The 19292-nt window shown below is 38.2% G+C and overlaps 2 protein-coding genes across 7 annotated transcripts in view; one reads left to right on the forward strand and one right to left on the reverse strand.

Moving 5' to 3' along the window:
• LOC118897018 (centromere protein P) overlaps positions 1–19292 on the forward strand; it is a 234680-nt gene that overhangs the window by 145868 nt on the left and 69520 nt on the right. The window lies entirely within an intron of this gene.
• ECM2 (extracellular matrix protein 2) overlaps positions 8229–19292 on the reverse strand; it is a 36386-nt gene continuing 25322 nt past the window's right edge. For all 3 annotated transcript variants that reach the window (XM_036855728.1, XM_036855727.1, XM_036855729.1), the window contains exons 7-10: positions 16899–17056; positions 14590–14729; positions 12919–13245; positions 8229–9291 (exon numbers count right to left, since the gene is read on the reverse strand). In XM_036855728.1, coding sequence (XP_036711623.1) covers positions 9123–9291; positions 12919–13245; positions 14590–14729; positions 16899–17056 — 794 coding nt within the window. In that variant the 3' untranslated portion in view covers positions 8229–9122. The remainder of the gene's footprint in view (positions 9292–12918; positions 13246–14589; positions 14730–16898; positions 17057–19292) is intronic.

The following is a 19292-nucleotide window of genomic DNA, read 5'->3' on the forward strand; positions in this document are numbered from 1 at the left end:
GCACTCAGAGATTACTGCGGACTGTGAACAGAACATAGAAGCTAGGTGAAGGCACAGTTTGAATACCTCAAATAAGAATGGCAATGGATTATAACACATCAAATGCAAAATCCTTTTTATAACAGAGGGAAGAGGGTCAAAAGGGTCATAGCTTTTTCTGTAGAGGAATGCCAACTAATGAATACAGAAGGAATCACAGAGTTAGAAAATCACCACTGTGAAACCTCCAACATAGTCACTGATTTAGGCAAAGATGGGACCTAAAACCACTAAGTGAAAGGTTATTGGATGGCAAGATATTCACACAGACCTAAAGTCTTACCTTGCAGGATATTTCTTTGTTACAAGGAGATGAAGACACTACCTTAACCAATGTCTCAGCATCACCAATAACACGCCAGCCCAACATTTTGTGCCTCCTGATATGATACAAAAGGAAGTACATGACATCATCTATGTGGGATTCTTGGCAAAAACGTTTCACCTAAATCTAATCATAAGGAAACAATCAGACAAATACATATTAGGGGACATTCTCCATGATAGCTGGCTTGGACCCTTCAAAAAGTGAAGGGGTGAAACACAGGCAGAGAATTGCTACTCTAGATTATAGGAGACTAAAGGCAAGTGAACTCTGATTAGATCTTGAGCCACATATACACACACAACACACACAGCAATTTAGGACATTGTTGGGACAGTTGGGAAAATCTGAATATGGACTGTATGTTGAAACTGAATTGATGTTAAATTTCTGGGGGTTGATAATGTGAGAGAATGTGATCATTGTCTCATGGTTATGTAAGAAAATGTCCTTGTTCTTAGGAGACTTATACTGAAGTACTAGGGTGACATGATATCTGCAACTTACATTCAGATGGTCCAGCCCCTGTACCCCACAAATACATATATATGTATAGACAGGGATATGGAAAGAGTGAAAAAGATAAAATGAAGGTGACAAAATACTAATTGGTGAATGTAGGTGAAGAATATGTAGATGTTCACTGTATTCTTTCAACTTTTCTATGGCCATAAAAATATTGCTAAATAGATGCTAAATAGTTGTGGGAAATAAGGCAATTTGCCTTAAATTAATTTTAACTCTTTGATTTATCTTTGACTCTAGTGCAGTATTTACATGTAAAATTTATTTTAAGTTAATTAAGGTGTTACTCTATGTACAGATTCTTAGCTATTGTACAAGAATCCCTAGAGGATTTAGGATGGGTTTTATGAGCCTTTTGATACATGCAGAGTGTTTGTATATGTGTATTTTTCTGCATAGAAGGTCCATCATAGCTTCTATCATATCCTCAAAGGGAGGGGTCCATCCTTCAAATAGTTAAGAACTACTGACCTAGAGTAGATTTACAATTTATAATGCATTCTTTATTCTGAGTATCACATACTAGTTAGCATTTCAGACAGTTTATGTATAAATTTTGTAATTGTGAATGTAATTCTCAACTTATGTAAAGCAAATGAACCTTCAGCAGATTCCAATTTATAAAAAGATTTGCTTGTATCAGCTGATAGTTCAATGTAAGTTTATTTGACCACAGAGATTCTGTTACTTAGAAACACACCATGACATTCTAATAACATGATGTATTCCTTTTCTTTTCCAAACTAATATGCGTTTAGAGCAATCACATGTTATTTTTAATGCAGTCTGCTTTCCCTTGTGTGGATTCACATTCTTCACATTTTGTGCAAAGGGAAAAACATGCTAGACTGTAAGTTTTTTAATCCATTTTCATGTAGAAAGGGAAACATAATGTCAAAGAAGAAACAGTCATGCCTTTATTTTTTAGTTGTGTAATCACTAAGCTCTATTAATCGAGTTAGAAACATTCACCTCTTTGCACATAACAGTGTGTGACAGACCAAATTCCAACATGACTTATAGTTTCAACTGTTCCTGTACAGCATGTTGAAGCAACGACATGTGAGTAATATGTTAGATAGAATATGCCAAAGCGTTGTTTAAGACATATAGGATGAAATGTATACTAACACATATCTATACTGTTTACAGTAGATTTTAGTTGCTCTGAAAATCCTTCACAAATGCCTCTGGGTCTGTTGGAGTGGGTTTAGTCAGAGCTGATGTTTACAAGGATAGTAAATACTTAAACTCCCCAGGAGAACCATCTGCCCAGAGCATGCTGCACCTGGCCAAGGCTTACATGCAGACTCTTACTGTATCCCCGTAGACCCACTTGTGGGTTATCTCTGAGGTAGGAATCCATCTGCAGGACAGGTTTACTGATCACATATTCTTCTACTTTGGCTATTTTAAATACAGTTTTTTCTCCCTTTTTGGTGTTATATTATTACAGTGAATCACACTTATAAGTCAGAATTACTTTTGTTTCCTATAATCAGGATTTTTTTTTAATCTGCTTCTAAACTATTGCCATATCTATGACAATAAGCAGTTTAGATTCTATGAGTCCTGGTTTTACTCTGTGTTTAGAGAGTCCTTGCTCAAGTAAGGCTCGAGCCCTTGCTTAGCCCTTGTTCTAAGCTGGTTTCATTCTGTTCTGTCTGATGGATATGAGCATGCAGTGACACAGCACAAAGACTGCCAAGCTCAAGAGAGACGCTGATATGGCGGCAGAGTCCCACTTGAGTGCAGCCGTCTACAGAGAGCATTTGCTGACTCCTGCCCTACTGTAATAGGCCCACTCCTTTTTCCACTGTATATCACAATCTAAGGAATCAATCTCCTTTAATAGTTAATATCTACCGTATTATGAGACTTGGCAGCCTTGAGCAAGTCATTGAACCTTCCTACCTGCTGGTTTCCTAATGCCTATCCATGAAGGAATGGACACTCATCTGACGTCCACCCTGTGCTCAGTACTGTCATGGACATCACCTTATTTAACCTTCCCAGCAGCCTTGGTAGGCAGATGTTCTCCTCAGTTTCGTGGGCAAGGAAACTGGAAATCAGAGTCTAAGTAACTTGACCAAGCCCACAGCTAATAAGGATTCCAGTTCAGACCCAAGATACTCGTTCTTGTTTTTTCATTTCAAGAGATGGACCTCATGTTTCACAGACTTCTAGGGTTTAAGGGCCCCTGGAGTCATCTGGTATATGTTAGAGCTGGCCAGAAACTTCTATTTTCATAAGTACTTTTAATATTTTTGAATTTTAAGTTGACTGAGAGTCTGAATTCAACTATGGACAGATGAATAATTCAGTTATCACCAATTTGTAAGTACTTCTCCTATGAGGAAACTTTCTGTTTTCTAAATAAGGGAAAGAGATGGAATAGATATCATAGAGGGTTTTACCCAGCCCTTTGAGGTTTCACTTAAACAGCAGAACATGAGTATTTCATTCTTTTATGTCAGCATCTATGAACCTAGTAATTCATGTTGTTTAAATGATGGCTTTGGAAAACATCGTCAAAGTTGCTGTTATGGAGAACAATCAGTTGATTACTAAGTATTAACAGTTGTCAAAGCATGACTTAATTTTTTATAAAATATACTCTGTGCCTTCTAATGTCCATGTCAGGAAATATTAATAAGAGAAATTATTCCTTATTAATTTTATGACCCTATATAAATCTTTATTGCTTTTCCTTTAAAAATCCTTACATTTTGCAGATTTCTTTTTGTCTTGTTTAGGAGTAGTATTAATATCAACTTTGGACAACTCATGAGCTGATCGTTTAGACTGAGGAATCAACAGTCATTTTAGTACCTACTTTGTACACAGAATGCAGGGATCCAAGAAATGAATTGTCTCTCTTCTAAATTTTACAATCTTTTGGGGAAAACAAGATACACCTCCTACCCATCTACCGTACAACACCCCACATGCAAAGAAATAATCAATGCAGACCTAACTCATAATACCAGATCTGTCTTTCACGAGGTTGGTGGAACAGATGCCAAGTGCCGAAGGGAGGGGTCACTTCCCAGGGAGCTGGGCTTCTAGGCACAGCTTGTCTTGTGCCTTGGAAGTTCCTTGAGGTCAGATCATATGGCTCAAGTCAGATGGAGACTTATGGTGTACTTGCTCCCCTTGAAATTGGAAGTCGGTGCTCATTAGGGTTCCGCTCCCCTGCCCTTCTCTTCACCTGCCCCTCAATGTGTATCCTTTCCTTTGGATTCCACTCCAGCTGAGTGCATTCCCATCCTCCTGCCTGAATTCCATGGTGACCACCCCCCTCCACTTCAACATATTCTCACCCAAACTGTCCCTTTCTCACAGCTTCTCAGCAGTATCAATGAGACTCAGAACAGTTCTCCTTTTTGTCTCCTTTTCTCTTCTTTGTGTGTGTCCCTTACAGGGTAGATTGCTATCCACTAGTAGTTCTTCTCTTTTCTTTTCTTTATTCTCTTTCTTTCTTTTTACATTCAATCAGTTCATTTTATTTTTAATATATTCTCAGTTATTCATGGCTCATAATGTCCTTCTGAGATTGAGCCCCTCAGAAGACCACAGATGGTCAGTAATTATGGCATACTTGCCCTCAGACTTAATCTCCACGATGAGAATGTAGATATTTTTTTCTTTCTTTCAAACTCTCTGTCATACCTATTCCTGTTCCTGCTTGTTCTTCCTGTCACCTGTGCTGTGTGGGTCCCACTTATTCTGTTTCTAGATTATTACAGTGGTGGCTCTTTTTCCTTCCTGAAGCCATTGCTTTCATGACATACTCCTCCCTTCAGAGGTTTTTGGTGGTGCACTACATTTCTCATCACAGTAAGTCTGGTCTCTTCTTACTGGCCTTCCAAGCCATCCCAGGCCTCTTATTTCCTGTATAATCTTTCCTCCATTGGTGAACCTCAACTATGCTTGGCTCATGCCTCTTTTAGTCAGTCATTCCTTCCCCCTCAACTGATTCAAATCCTATTTCAAGGCCCAGCTCAAGCCTGTTGATCTTTTCTTCTCCAAACTCAGTGCTAGTTATTTCCCGTATCATATATACCACAGGCTTTCTTTATTACTCCTGATCTAAATTTGTCAATTCAGAGAAGCCATTTTTGCCTATAGCACACAGTATTATGCTTAACATAATGTGTGGCACCAGTAAAAATTTGGGATTTTATCCTTTAGCCATATACCCATCATCTGTGGCTTAAGTTTCCACATACTTACCAAATCTAAAATTATCTTGAAACAAGCGTTATAATTTATTAACACTTCCCAATGAATTTAAAGGTTTATACTACATAGTTTGAACAGTTATTGGAATAATCACATTCTTATGTGTGAATGGGGTATCATCCTCACTGCTCTTAGTGGTGTCCATGCAGACCAGGGGCAGATTTCAACTAGTGTAGTGGGTGGTGTTTTCCATGTTAATAAAAGCAGTCATCCCTAAGAGTAGTTAACTTTAACCTCACAAGCCTGACTCCTAAGGGATGTGTGTAGAGTCATTTGACAATACAAGCCCAGGGAGAGATTGTTGTATCTTCTTGCTCCTGTTGGCAGCGCCTGCCAAACCAGGTGCCCTGCACCCTCAGATTTAGAGGTGTGCCATACGCACTCTCAGGTGTCCAGACTTTCCACTTTGGGGACTTCATTCAGAAGATGCATGTTAAGTCCAGACTCAGCCACCTACTCCCTGTCATTCCCAAGTGCCACACACTCACCCTCAGGATGCTGGGGTCATCCTGACCTGCCTGCTCCATAGGGAGTGACACAGTCTGACAGAGACGAGGATGTGAGCCCAGTCTGTGCACGCTACAACACTGTGCCATGTTGTGCCTGTCCTACAGAACACGTACTCATGCTGACTGCCTTTCAGGGTGTTTCAGGTTGGAGGTCAGTAGTCTTTGGTTGTGGCAGAAGTGCTTAGGGCTGATCCCACCCTAGGAGCTCCAAAGGAACAGACACATCTACTAAACTTCCTTGCCCTGGCATACTCAGAGGTTGGCTGTGTCCAGGCAGCTGTAATCTGCATACCTGAGAAGCGTTTCTTCAGACCAGAGCTCTCCAGCGAAGTTCTCTGAAAGTGTGGGAGGAGCTGAGCAGAGGATAAGGACCAGGGACTTTGGCTGAATGTTCCTTATGATTCTTAAAACTTGATGTGTGATTTATATAGTACCTTGTCTACTGGTTTCAAGAAATAAGGGTGGTTAGGGAGGCAGGCAGGAGCAGTGGCAGCTAACCCTTTCTGATGGTAGCAAAGCTGTATTGTCTGAAGAGAGTCTGTGTACTTCCTCTTCAGGGACACTTCCACCCCAGGGCACCATGAACTCCTAATGAGCCATGCTTGAAAACCACTGATGTGTTCATCAATGCATTTATATTCACACAGCATGCTATTTTATAATTGAATCAAGTGATCTCAGAAAAGTAAAATGACTGCATAATTATTGGAGACCAAGATGGGCACCCAGGTGTCCTGATTCCTGGTGTAATTATTTCCTTATGATTCTAGGCTATATGTTTTTTTTAACCACATCTTATCTTTAGTGCTTTTTGAAATATTTTAATCTACAATAAGCCAAATCTCAAAATTGAAAAGTTAGTTAGTACTCCTTGTACTTATGTGCAAAGATGACACACCATTAATATTTTCAGACCATAGCTGGGCCAGGATTTCCTTAGTGTACATATGTATTAGTAATTACAGCATATTTCTGAAGCCAAACAGAACACCTCTTTATTTTAAACATTATATATCATGAAGAATGTTTGCTATATGGACATTTATCACTTTTTTAAAAATGGAATTAAAGCTTCTATCCAGAGCATGATGAAGTTTCAAAGCAAACAAGTTCAATGCTAGACATATTTTATATTTTAAATTATAAAATCAGAAATAAAAGCATCTTCCAACTTAAAAACAAAGCTTTCATCAGTCATTCTGATTTTTAGCCTTTCTAGAGATTCCGCTCCCAACAGGGTGTCCCTGAGTGCACGATAGGGTCTCAGTGTGTTCCTGGGCCTGGTATTACTCCAAGGCTTCCAGGGATTGCTGTGTCTTACTGCAACTTGTGCTGTTTGCACACTCTAGAAACCCACGATCTGGGAGTACCCCCAGGGCCAGGCAGAGGGACCTCAGGAACCCAGCATGCTTCATTGCATCACCAACCTGTTCTGCTGACTTCATCACACTTGGCCTGTTTTGATTGTCTATTTGATTTCCTGCTTATTGCCCCTAACACAGTATGCATCGCCAGAGGGCAGAGACCTCATCTGATCTATTCATCCCTGTCTCTGTAGAACAGCACCTGGGACACATCTGATTAAAGTCAGAATGAGAAATGAATGCTGGAGTGTTTCAGTGTTGTCCAGGATGCTAATTCTTTTGACTCACCTTATTCAGTTTGAGTCAGTTTGAGTCCCCTCTGACACTAATTTTGTTTACTGTTTAGTTTGCCACTTATGTCAATGTGTTTATATTCACACAGCAAGAAGCATTGCACAGGGGTTCTTGTTGATTAAATGAATAACCATATCTTCTTGTTTTCATCTGTCTCTTACATTCAACTTGGCCAATTTAAATTAGCAATGCTTCTACATTCCTAAACTAGTTATAAATCTCAACTTTTGTTCCATAGGATTTTATTTCTCTTCTTAGCCACTTGGCTTAAGCCTTTGACCCTTGATTCTAACAGTTTGTATCATATTATTATTCTTGTTCATTTTGTAATCTCAAAAACCTAGATATTAAGAAAAGGGGCTTAGAAATAACATTAGCTTAAATGGGATAAATCAAACTTACACATCTTGAAAGCTGTCCAAATAATAATCAACTTTGGTTGAATATGCTGGTTTGCTGGTTGCTGTCAATTTTATATGAAAGGTTGGCAATTATAAGTATACTCACCTTTCATACCACCCTTCCCAGATGCTTTTTATTCTCTGGTTCTCGTAATGACCCTGTGAAGTGGGGCTGGAAGGTTCTGAGGATGGTGAGGGAACTATTAAAAAATTGAATAACTGAAGTTTGAAAAATTAGAGTAACCTGCCCAAGGGGGCCAAGCCTAGAACTTAAGTTCCTAATCTGGTGGTTTTTCAAGGTACAAAACTGAGAGTAACAAGAAAAGTCAACGTGGTTTCTGTATGTGTCTTTTACAAATTACTTTAGAAATAAAGATAAAAGATCATTACATAATGAAAAGTTTAATATATTGTATGGTTTTGTTAGGGTCTAGTATATAGTGAATACTAATAGCTTTATGTTAAATTGAACTGAGTAAAAGGATACATTTGAGCAAATTAGGGCAAAGAAAAGAGGTACTAACAATGACCAGAGGAGCAAAAATTTTTTTTAATTTATGCATTAGGTTTACATTTACAAGGTTTAGTCAAGGAAAATTAACATATATTTTAAGCAAACTCCACTGCTTCCCATAAAATCTTTTGATCTTGAGCAAAGAATAATGAGGGTGATCTTAAAATACTGTTAAACTTTTTAGACTTACAGAGAAATTTTAGACTTACAGAAAAATTACAAAAATCATATAGAATTCACATATACCCTTTTCCCAGCTTCCCCTAATGTTAATAACCACATACTTAGCCATAGTACAATTCTCAAAACCAGGAAATTAACTTTATAGTAGTGTTTTAGTTCCACACGTGTAATTAATAGAAGGAACTAAAGCTAAGACAATAATTAAGTTTATTTATACCAGTAATTGTATCATAGGGTCTTATAGAAAATTAATAAATTATTGCTTTAACAGTAGAATAATAAACAGAACACTAGTTCATAAATTCTACCTATTATTTTTTCCTGTTATCAACTTCTTGGTCTTGAACCATAATATACATAATTTTTAAAAGGACTCAGGGAGTTCTTAGCTAATAGCAATACTAAGATCTGTTGTAAAGGACATGCTTATTTTGTTCTAGATTCTCCCAGTCTAGTTCAGTAGCACACAACATCCTATTCTCATGAGAAAACTTTGCAATGAGATGGCTTCTTTCTAGAGTGTAAAACTGAAACCTTCACTAAAACTGCTAGAAGACTAAACCTTGTAGATATGTCTGGTTGTTCTTATGTGCGTTGGCGAATCAGGTTGGCTAGCATAATGATACTAAGTATAACATGACATTATATCTCTCTCATTGATGAAAGATGCTACTGAAACAGATATGTGAGTATAATTTACAAATAACAAAGAAAAATGTGGAATTACTTGATATTTTGTGGTTTAAGAACGACACTTGAATATGATCTTATGCATGAAAATGCATAGGATGATATTTCTCTTGTTTTAATATAGTTGTTTTCAAGATGAAGATGTTCCAGGGTTGAATCACCATCTTCTTCAGAATTGCAAATTTGTTCTGGAAGAATATTCCTAAGGAAAAATAGACATGCAAGTCATAAATGATCCAAGTAATATTCTGCCTTCATAATTTAGGAGCTAAATTTTATATTTCTTTTAAAAACTCTTTTGTTTTTAAAATAAAATTGGATCCTTTTCTTATACACCAGAAAAAAATTCAAATATGTCAAAGATCTACATGTGATAAAATGAAGCCATAGAATAGTAGAATAAAACATGTTCATACCCTGGGAGTGGGGGAAAAATCTTCCTATGTGTGACTCAAAAACCAGATGCACTAAAAGAAAAGATTAATAACTTGACTACAGGTGTTTTTTTTTTTAAATGCAAAGTTAAAAGACAAATCACAAACTAGGAGAAAGTGTTTGCAACTTATATTACAGATAAAGGGCTAATATACAAAGACCTAAAAACCTAGGAGGAGAGGGAAATGAGAAAAAAAAAGATACCTGGGTAACCAGTTTACAGAAGAGAAAATGAAATGGCATGTAAACGTGATGCTTAATTTCATTCATGATAAGAAAGATGTAAATTGAAATGATACTGGCATACCACTCTCACTTACCAGATTTGCCCAGCACCCTCCCAAAAAAATCCAAAAGTTCATTAACATGTTCTGATGGTGAGGCTCTATAGGATCAAACATCATTGAAGGAAATTCAAAACAGTACAGCCCCATGGATAGGAATTTGGCAGTATCTAGCAAAATTACGTGGGCATTTTATACCTTTCACTCAGCAATCCCACTTCTAGGGATCTATCCCAAAGTTAGATTGGAAAAATACAAAATTACATTTGAACAGAGTTGTACATTGTGGCATTATTTATAGTATAAAAAAATGGAAACAATCAAATGTCTATCAGTAAGGAACTGGCTGAATAAAATGTCCATATAGTGGAATACTATTCAACTGTAAAAAGGAATGAGGAAATTCTCTACATACTGATATGGAGTGATAGCCAGGATATACTGATAATTTTTAAAAGTGAAGGACAGAAAAAATATACACTCTTTCCAGAGAGAGAGAAATAAATAATAATCCTTTTGTGTAATAATTTGTATAATAATTGTGAGAGGCAGTGGGGAATATGAATGTGTGTATGTCTGCTTATATTTAAAAAAAAAATAACACTGGGATCATCAATGGGAAATTAATTTAAAAGTTTAGGGGGAAAAAAAAAAAAAAAGTTTAGGGGCTTCCCTGGTGGCACAGTGGTTAAGAATCCGCCTGCTAATGCAGGGGACATGGGCTCGAGCCCTGGTCGGGGAAGATCCCACACGCCGCAGAGCAACTAAGCCCGTGCGCCACAACTGCTCAGCCTGTGCTCTAGAGCCTGTGTGCCACAACTACTGAAGCCCACGCTCCTAGAGCCCGTGCTCCGCAACAAGAAAAGCCACTGCAATGAGAAGCCCGCGCACTGCAACAAAGAGTAGCCCCCCCTCACCGCAACTAGAGAAAGCCCACACGCAGCTACAAAGACCCAACACAGCCAAAAATAAATTTTAAAAAACTTAACCTATGGGAAAGGGTGGAATATGGTATAAGGGACAGGCATAGAAAAATATTATATAGAAAGTAGCAATTCCTAAAAACCAAAGCAAATTGAAGACCTATCTGAATATTAAGTTGTTGACCTATTGTTACAGAGAAAACTTCTGTATTTAAGCTATACATCCTTCATGGAACATATTCTAAGGACAAATAGAACTACTAAAAACATAATAAACTTAATTAAATACTTTTGTTGTTAGTTGTAATAATGGTATTATCATTTTGAAACTATTGTTTATAGTAAATATAGGTTATTGTTGGGAACCTAGATTTTCAGTGTAAGATAAGCAAGTTTAAAACAGAAGGACTTCTCTGTAACATTAAATTTGACTTGGGAATATCTGTATGAACTCATTTTTTTTTTCTTCACAAAATATGTATTTCTGGCAGTCCACTGAAAGGCCTTGAAACAGTAACAACACATTTGAAAGGAAGATGCCTGGTGCCCAGATTGGGGCCTCTGAACACGATTCCCCAGTGAGAGGAGCTAGGGCTCTTTGGAAGAAGGCTGGCATCGGGCTGTAGTGGGGAATATAAAAGTGAGCCATCCAAGATCTACGGAGGCCTATCCAAGGACACAGGAACCAACTCGAAGGGCTACCATTGGCCAAAGATGGGACAGTTTAAGAACAATAATTGCAGTTGATTGAAACATTCTTAATATATAAAGCCATAAGTTCATATTGATCCTCCAGAGAAAGAGAAAAAGCCAAAAACAAAATAATAAAGCAAAAATATTTAGGCACTAACTTCTTTTTTATCCTGAGACAGCCACTATTAAAATTTTCATATATTTTATAGTCCTTTTCATTCATGTTTAATGCATATGTATATTTTTTTCCAGTTTTATAAAGATTGGCATAACATTGTATTAGTTTAAAGTGTACAACGTATGTGTATGTGGTTGAAATGATCACCACCATAAGTTTAGGTAACATCCATCACCTCACACAGTTACAAATTTGTAACCAACTTCTTACTCTGCTAGGCAGTTTAAAGGAAAGAGCTGAGCCTACCTTTCAGAGTAACAAAGTTGCCCTAGTTGAAAAGAAAATGTTATTTACAGACGAAGTCCAGCTATAAAATGTGGAAAGAATGACAAAAATAGAAATTCACCACTTTATTACCCCTAAGGAAATAACAGATGCAAGCAATAAGCATCTGTGAGTGAAAAAAACCATTGGTTCAGTGGTGGAGGAGAAAGGTTATAATAGAGATAACAGGCCATGACCACCTAAATCTCACCAGATTGGGACAGATATTGTATGCCTCCTGATGCAATGCAATAGGAAGCATATAAGCATGACCTAGGAATTATTTTGGCCAAAAAATTTTGACTCTGAATCTTTAAAGCCTTTCCCATCCCCACCTTTTCCCCTATAAACTCTTGACTCTTTCTTTGTTTTATTTTTCAGGAGTTTATGTTTGGAATTGTAGAGACAGGTAAAAGAGTAAGGGGTATAATCTCCAAGGACAGGACCACAGAGCTCTGGGGTCTGCCTCCCTCGTTGGCTGCACTAACAAAGCGTTCCAGATTAATTCTTGAGACATTCATACTTTCTAGGCAGGGGTGATGACTCTGTCAGCAGATGGAACACACACAGAAAAATGTATCCTCAGAAGTGAGGGAGCTGAGTCTCAATAAATTTATTCAGAATTTTGTCTTCAGAAAAATCTAGATAGAAGCAATTTTAATTTTAGCATATACTTAGGTTTTGTGTTCTACAGATTACAGTGTTTGAAATTACATATGGAGGTGGGATTAGCACCATAGTCTACTGCCTTGAAGCCTCACTTGAACATGCCTGTAAGGTTCTAGGTATTATATAATCATACTCTATTTTTACATTTTTTTACTATGGAAGTTTGCATACATAGAAGAGTAGAAAAAACACTATAGTGAATCCTTACATACCTATTATCATCCAGCTTCAACAATCATTAACATTTGCCAATCTTGTTTAATGCAACCTCTTGTCACTTTTTTTCTTTAAAGTAAATTCCAGACATCATGTCATGGTTGTTTAATCCTATATTTTGTCACCCATGACAATTTAAATGTATACTTGAAAAGGCCAAAATTTACCGTATCTTGTTGTTGTTCAATCTCAGAAAATGTAGTGCTTTCATTTCTTGTACACCAGGTGGTATAGATTTTAATTCATTATGATCCAGAAACAGCTCTCGCAGAGAATGATAAGCCCCATAGAAGGAAACTCGGTCTATGCCATCATCCACAAGTTTATTAAATGACAGGTACAGGTATTCCAGGCCTGGTTCCATGTGGCCAAACACAAAGCCAGGGATGCGCTCAATCTGGTTGCCGATGAGCACAAGGTGCAGCAGCGACTTGGGTAGATAGGAGGGGACGTGGTAGAGCTTGTTGTAGGAGAGGTCAATTGATTCTAGATTTCTAGAAAAGAATAAACAGAGTGGGGACATCAGAGCAGTGACTGTAAGCTCAAAGTTTTGACAAGCCAGTCAAGATGCTTGTCCATTTTCCTGCCAGTACTCAGTGTGCTGTAATGATTCCCAGTGCAAGTGTGGCTGTATGGTGGTCTGGCTGCAAGGCTAGTGCTCTTACCCGGGTACCACAGAGCTGCTTGAGTTCCTCTCTAATAGAGGAGCACCAGAGTTCAGAGAGAAAAACTCATATCCCAGGGGTAATGCTCAGACCCAAAGAGGTCCCCCAAATATCTCGAAGGTCAAACTTGTATGAGAAATGAAGTCCAGAGTCCTAGCTGACATCAAACCCTAAAATCATCTCTGGTTCCAGCAAGAAAGTAGCAGTGTTGAGGGGTTATTGCATTCTTGTTCCACATTTGATCTGATGACCTGGGATCTGGGACTTGGGGTGAGAATGAGGCATCTAGAAAAGGTTGTTAATAAGCCAGAAGATCTGGGAAATGTGGTGAGCTATCTGGCTTTTTTCAGAGCCTCACCTGCGGCTTCTGCCCACCCCATGAAGACTTTTCACCTGATGAAGACTCAGTTGCCCTGCCACTGCCACATCCTGCTAAACCTAATTGGCCCTCAAGGCCTCTTTTCATCTCTGTCCTGCTTCTGAAAGATGCCTGTCCCCATGGTGCCACTCAGATCCCTCATTCCCTCACCACATGACTATAGATCTGCTCTGATGCAGCTGCTGCCCTGTTTCCCTGTGTAGCTAATCCTCTCCTTCCTGATGAGCAAGGCCTCCACACTTTGCCCTTCACTGAGGCTACAGCCTGGGGCCACTGATTCCTCTCCAGGAAGATAGGCTCTGCTTTTTGCTTCCGCTATCGGGTCACGCATTCTTTAGTCTGTTTTGTAGCACTTGAAATAGAGAAATAGTTTGAAGGAATGAAGACAGTGTGGTATAGAACAGTGAATGCTGGTGCTTCCACCTAATGGTGAGGGAGAAAGGGAGAGGAGGGCAGCTTCCTTCCTCACTATGGGAAGGGGTTATCTCACTTAAACTTCATGACTGCCTGTGAGGTCAGCAGAGAGCAGAACAGTGATCAGACCTAAGGTTACACTGCTTGGGCTTAGCACTTGCACACTGTAGGTTGTCCCCAGCAGCAGTGACCATGGCCATCCTAACATCAGTCATATCATGAATGGTTTGAAGTCTATGCAAATAGCCAAGTTTTATGTAGGGGGAGGTTCACTAAGAAAGAATGCTGTCACCTCCCTCACTTGCCCGTGTTCATACCCTGTTTAATAATGGCAAAGGAAAGAAATCATCTAAGAAAGTCAGATTGTAGCGTGTACTTACTCTTGATTTATCCAGGCTAAAGGAGCAATTCTATTTTCTTCAATTTTATTATAACGTAGTACAATGACATTGATCTTTCTGGTATGATTAAAAGAAATTTCAGTTATTTCTTCAATTTGGTTATTTTCTAGGTATAATTCCTATAATTAAGAGAAGAGACTTATTTTTTTCATATTAGTTGATAAATATATTCAATCTCACAGAATTGAAATCAGGTTATAGACTGTTGTCACTAGTGTTAGCTAAAGAGTATTGCAGCACTTCAAAATGAGTTCATATTTTTAAGTTGTCAGATTTTCTAACTAGTAAAATAAAATGTACTATCTGTCATGGTTATGGAATTAAATGAATTTTATTTAATTATTTTTTAACCATAAAATGATATATGATATAGCATACCATAATAATTGTATAAAGCTTTCTAATTTACAAAACAACTTATTCACATAAATTATTTCATTTGGGCTTCAAGATCCTAAAAAGTAGGAAATAAGTAGAAATTATCCCCATTTAGCAGTAGAGAAACTCAGACCTGGAGAGATGGCAAGATATTTGCAAGGTTACACAGCTAATACATGAGGGAAACTCATGCTGGCTGGCCCCAGCTTAGGTCAGCCTGCTTCCTACCAGTCCATGCTGTCTGTAATTTTTTTAGGCTCACATTTTTTAGATTTGTTTGTATTATAATTATTTTAATTAACAGTTAATTAAGAGCCTTCATTTAACATCAGGGTGAAGTTTGCTAGAACTATTAGTAAGTTTTCAACAGCTAGCTGCCTTCAAGTTAAATTCATTTAGCATTACAAGGAATTTTTCACTCAGGGATCTTGTTGGAATTCAGAAGTACAATTGGTATATATATTCAGAGTAACTTTCTTTTCCTGTTGTAGTAATTTCCCCCTCTTTGTCATTTAATTTTGGTATTGTTGGAAGTGGGTAAAGTGATTTTTAGCTTTTTGCTTTTACCTTCATACATATTTCGGGGTGAACTAGATCAGTGGTTCCTAAACTTGATTGTATATTAGAATCACTCGTGAGCTTTTTAAAGTATAAATTCCAACCTAAATCAGAGCACACTCATTTATACGTTGAAACTGCAGCTGTGAAGCAGTGCATTGGAAAGATTCACAGCACATGTACTTGCATGGACAGCACCTCCAAGAAGCTAGCGAGAGGGTCTTTGGAAAGAGAAACCAGGGATGAGAGGGTCAGACGTGGAATAGAGACACATTGCTCTTTTGTACTATTCAAGTGTTGTGTGTGTGTTTTACTGTGTGCATGCATTATCTATCTAAAATTTTAATTTTTTAAAAAATTATAAATTGTTGACCCCATTCTCCAAAGAACTTGATTTAGCATGTCTGGGATAGGTCCAGGAATCTGTATTTCTTTAGAATCCAAGTGATTCTGAGGTAAAGCCAGGTTATAGAACCTCAATCTTTACAATTTTGGTAAATTCTAAAGGTCTATCTTAATCTGGAAGTAGGAAGAGGAAGCATGGTGGCTGTGGTAGCAGCAGTATCATATCGAGATTAATGGCCCTCTCTTGGCTCACTGCGTCCACAGCAGTGGGAAGCTTCGTCCTGCTGCCAGATTGTGTATGTGGCAGAAACAGAACTCAGAGGAGGTGGCCTAGGAGTCAGCTGGATCTTCCAGGCCTCTGTTCTTAATGCAGGAAGTTGGGGCGTACACTCAGCAGAGAAGGCCCCCCAGAGTCCCCCCTTAATTAAGTGTGTTCCTTGTTGTAGCAAGGGAGACCACACACTTGGGCAGCAGGGAGTGTCTCCAGAGGGGATGGAGACAGGACAGTGCTTGGGCCCTTGGTAGGAGCTAGTTAGAACTAGTAAGCTGTGGGAAGAGGGTGGGGGGTGGTGCTGCTGGCACAGTCAGCAGCCTTCTCTGCAAATCTTGTCCATTTTCACAGGGTCACTGCTAGTCCATGTGGGACTCTGGGTGGAACAGACTGGGATGAACGTCACAGTTCCAGTTTGGGACAGTTTTGCAAGTCAAGGTACTTTTTGCAAGTTGTAGTTTCTGTTTGAATACTCAGTTCATCTTCCCTGTTCTCTCCCCAAGAGCCGTCGGCAGAACCAATTTTCACTTTATCAAGATTTTCTACTAGTAGTTATAATCTTGATTCATAATTTTGTATTGTTTGAAAACAGTGCTCAAATTATAGTAAATTCTGTATATAGCACCAAAACTACTGAGTTTAATATGCATCACAATAACCTTTTAAAATATATTGTTTGTTTTGTCATAGTGTGCTGTATTTAAAATATAAAATATTATAAGTAAGATATTGGTACCTCAATAGAAGCAGGAAGACCCTGTGGTATAATTCTAAATTTATTTCTTCCCAGACGCAGGTAGGATAGGCTCTTCAAAGGTTTGAAAGCTAAAGAATTGACATTGGTTTCACTGAGACTGTTTCCTTCCAATTCTAAGGTGACCAATTGATTTAAGTCTATAAAAAAATAAAATTATTGTAATATTAGGATAACTAAAAAACATGTAATTTCTATAGGCTTTCAAAATTTCATGTGAAATGTTCAGTTTATTTGGAGGACTGATGTTGTAGCTTCTTTATTTGTATCCCCCTGCCCCCTTAGAGCCTTTTCCCTAGTACTTTGCAAATCCCAAATGCTCAGATCAGCCAGGACTCAATGCTGAATGCTTGGTCCAGGAGAGGCAGACCTGTAGAGAAATCACTGTTGTGCTGTATGATGAAAGTTTGTAACCCTCATACAAAAACCAAAACGCCACACACACAAAAAAAGAAAAATTTATAGGCAAATATCACTGAAGAATGTATATGCAAAAAACCTCAACAAAATATTGGCAAACCAAATTCAAAAGATCAAGTGGGATTTATCCCAGGGATGCAAGGATGGTTTAATATCCACAAAAAAAATCAATGTGATACACCACATTAACAAATTGAAGAATAAAAGTCAAATGATCTTTTATTATGGATGCAGAAAAAGCTTTTTACAAAATTTAACATCCATTTGTGATAAAAACTCTCAACAAAGTGGGTATAGAGGGAACATACTTCAACATATAAGACAAACCTACCACCAGTATCATACTGAACGGTGAAAAGCTGAAAGCATTTCCTCTGAGATCAGGAATAAAACAAGGATGCCCAAACTCACCACTTTTATTCAACATAGTGTTGGAAGTTCTAGCCACAGCAATCAGACAAGGAAAAGAAGTGAAACGAATCCAAGTTGGAAAAGAAGAAGTAAAATTGCCACTGCAGGCAACATGATACTATATACAGAAAATCCTAGAGACTGCCACCAAAAAACTATTAGAACTAGTACATGAATTCAGTAAAGTGGCAGGATACAAAATTAATATACAGAAATCTGTTGAGTTTCTATACACTAACAACAAACTATCAGAAAGAGAAATTAAGAAAACAGTCCCATTTCCAATTGCATCAAAAAGAATAAAAACCTAGGACTAAATCTAAACAAGAAGGTAAAAGACCTGTACTCAGAAAACCAAGAGACATTCATGAAAAAAAACTGATTGAAGGCAACACAAACAAATGGAAAGATATACCTTGTACATGGACTGGAAGAATTAATACTGTTAAAATGACCATACTCCCTAAGGCAGTCTACAGATTCAGTTCAATCCCTATCAAAATACCCTTTTACACAGAACTAGAACAAATAATTCTAAAATTTTTATGGAAACGCAGAAGACCCCAAATAGCCAAAACAATCTTGAGAAAGAAGAACAAAGCTGGAGATATCACACTCCCTGGTTTCAAGCTATAGTACAAAGCTACAGTAATTGAAACAGTGTGGTACTGGCACAAAAACAGACCCATGGATCAATGGGACAGAATAGAGAGCCCAGAAATAAACCCATGCATTTATGGTCAATTAATCTATGACAAAGGAAGTCAAGAATGTACAGTATGGAAAGGAAAGTTTGTATAAGGAGCCAGAGGAGAGAGTTGGGGGGCCAGGGCACCCCACAGAGGAAGCAATGGCCAAGCAGGGACTTGGAATGCAGGCAGATGAGAAGTAGAAGGTTGTAGAGGGTCATTCGAAGTATTTGCAAAGACAGACAGGTATGAAATGGCAGCATAATCAAGGATGTATGAGGAATGTAATGCAATGGGTGGTTCCTTTTTCCAGGACACTGAAGGAGCACTCTGCCTGGCAAACCCTCAGTCTCTGAACAAGGGAGTTATAGTAGTGAATTCCCATCACAGTGTTCACTCCTGTGCACTCTGACAGTGCAGCCAGATGGACGTTTTGAAAGGAGAATGATCAAAAATTCTCCACACATTCAGATTGAGCTACCAAGAAAGGCCTTTATACAAACAAGATTTTTCTAAATTGTTTCTACTGGTCTCAGGAGTGGTATGACCAAATCAACTGGAAACTTAAAGGAGAATGGACAGCTCAGCAGTGAAGATACCCAGAGGTGTCTGAGTCAGACATTCAGGGTGTAACTTTGGAGTTTGTTCAGTGGCCAAAATTTTCAGAATAGGGGATGTTTTCACATTCAACTCAAGTCATGGGTACTGCACTGAAATGCTCTGTGCAACTCAGATCCTACTCTTAGGCATATCAGAGAAGTAAGACATAGTCTAAGGATAAACAAAAGACACTACCGTCAGGAGTACAGATCATAGATTCTAGAACATGACAAGGAGGAGGTGGCAGTGTAGACTT

This window comes from Balaenoptera musculus, chromosome 6 (genome assembly GCF_009873245.2).
Source record: "Balaenoptera musculus isolate JJ_BM4_2016_0621 chromosome 6, mBalMus1.pri.v3, whole genome shotgun sequence".
NCBI lineage: Eukaryota > Metazoa > Chordata > Mammalia > Artiodactyla > Balaenopteridae > Balaenoptera > Balaenoptera musculus.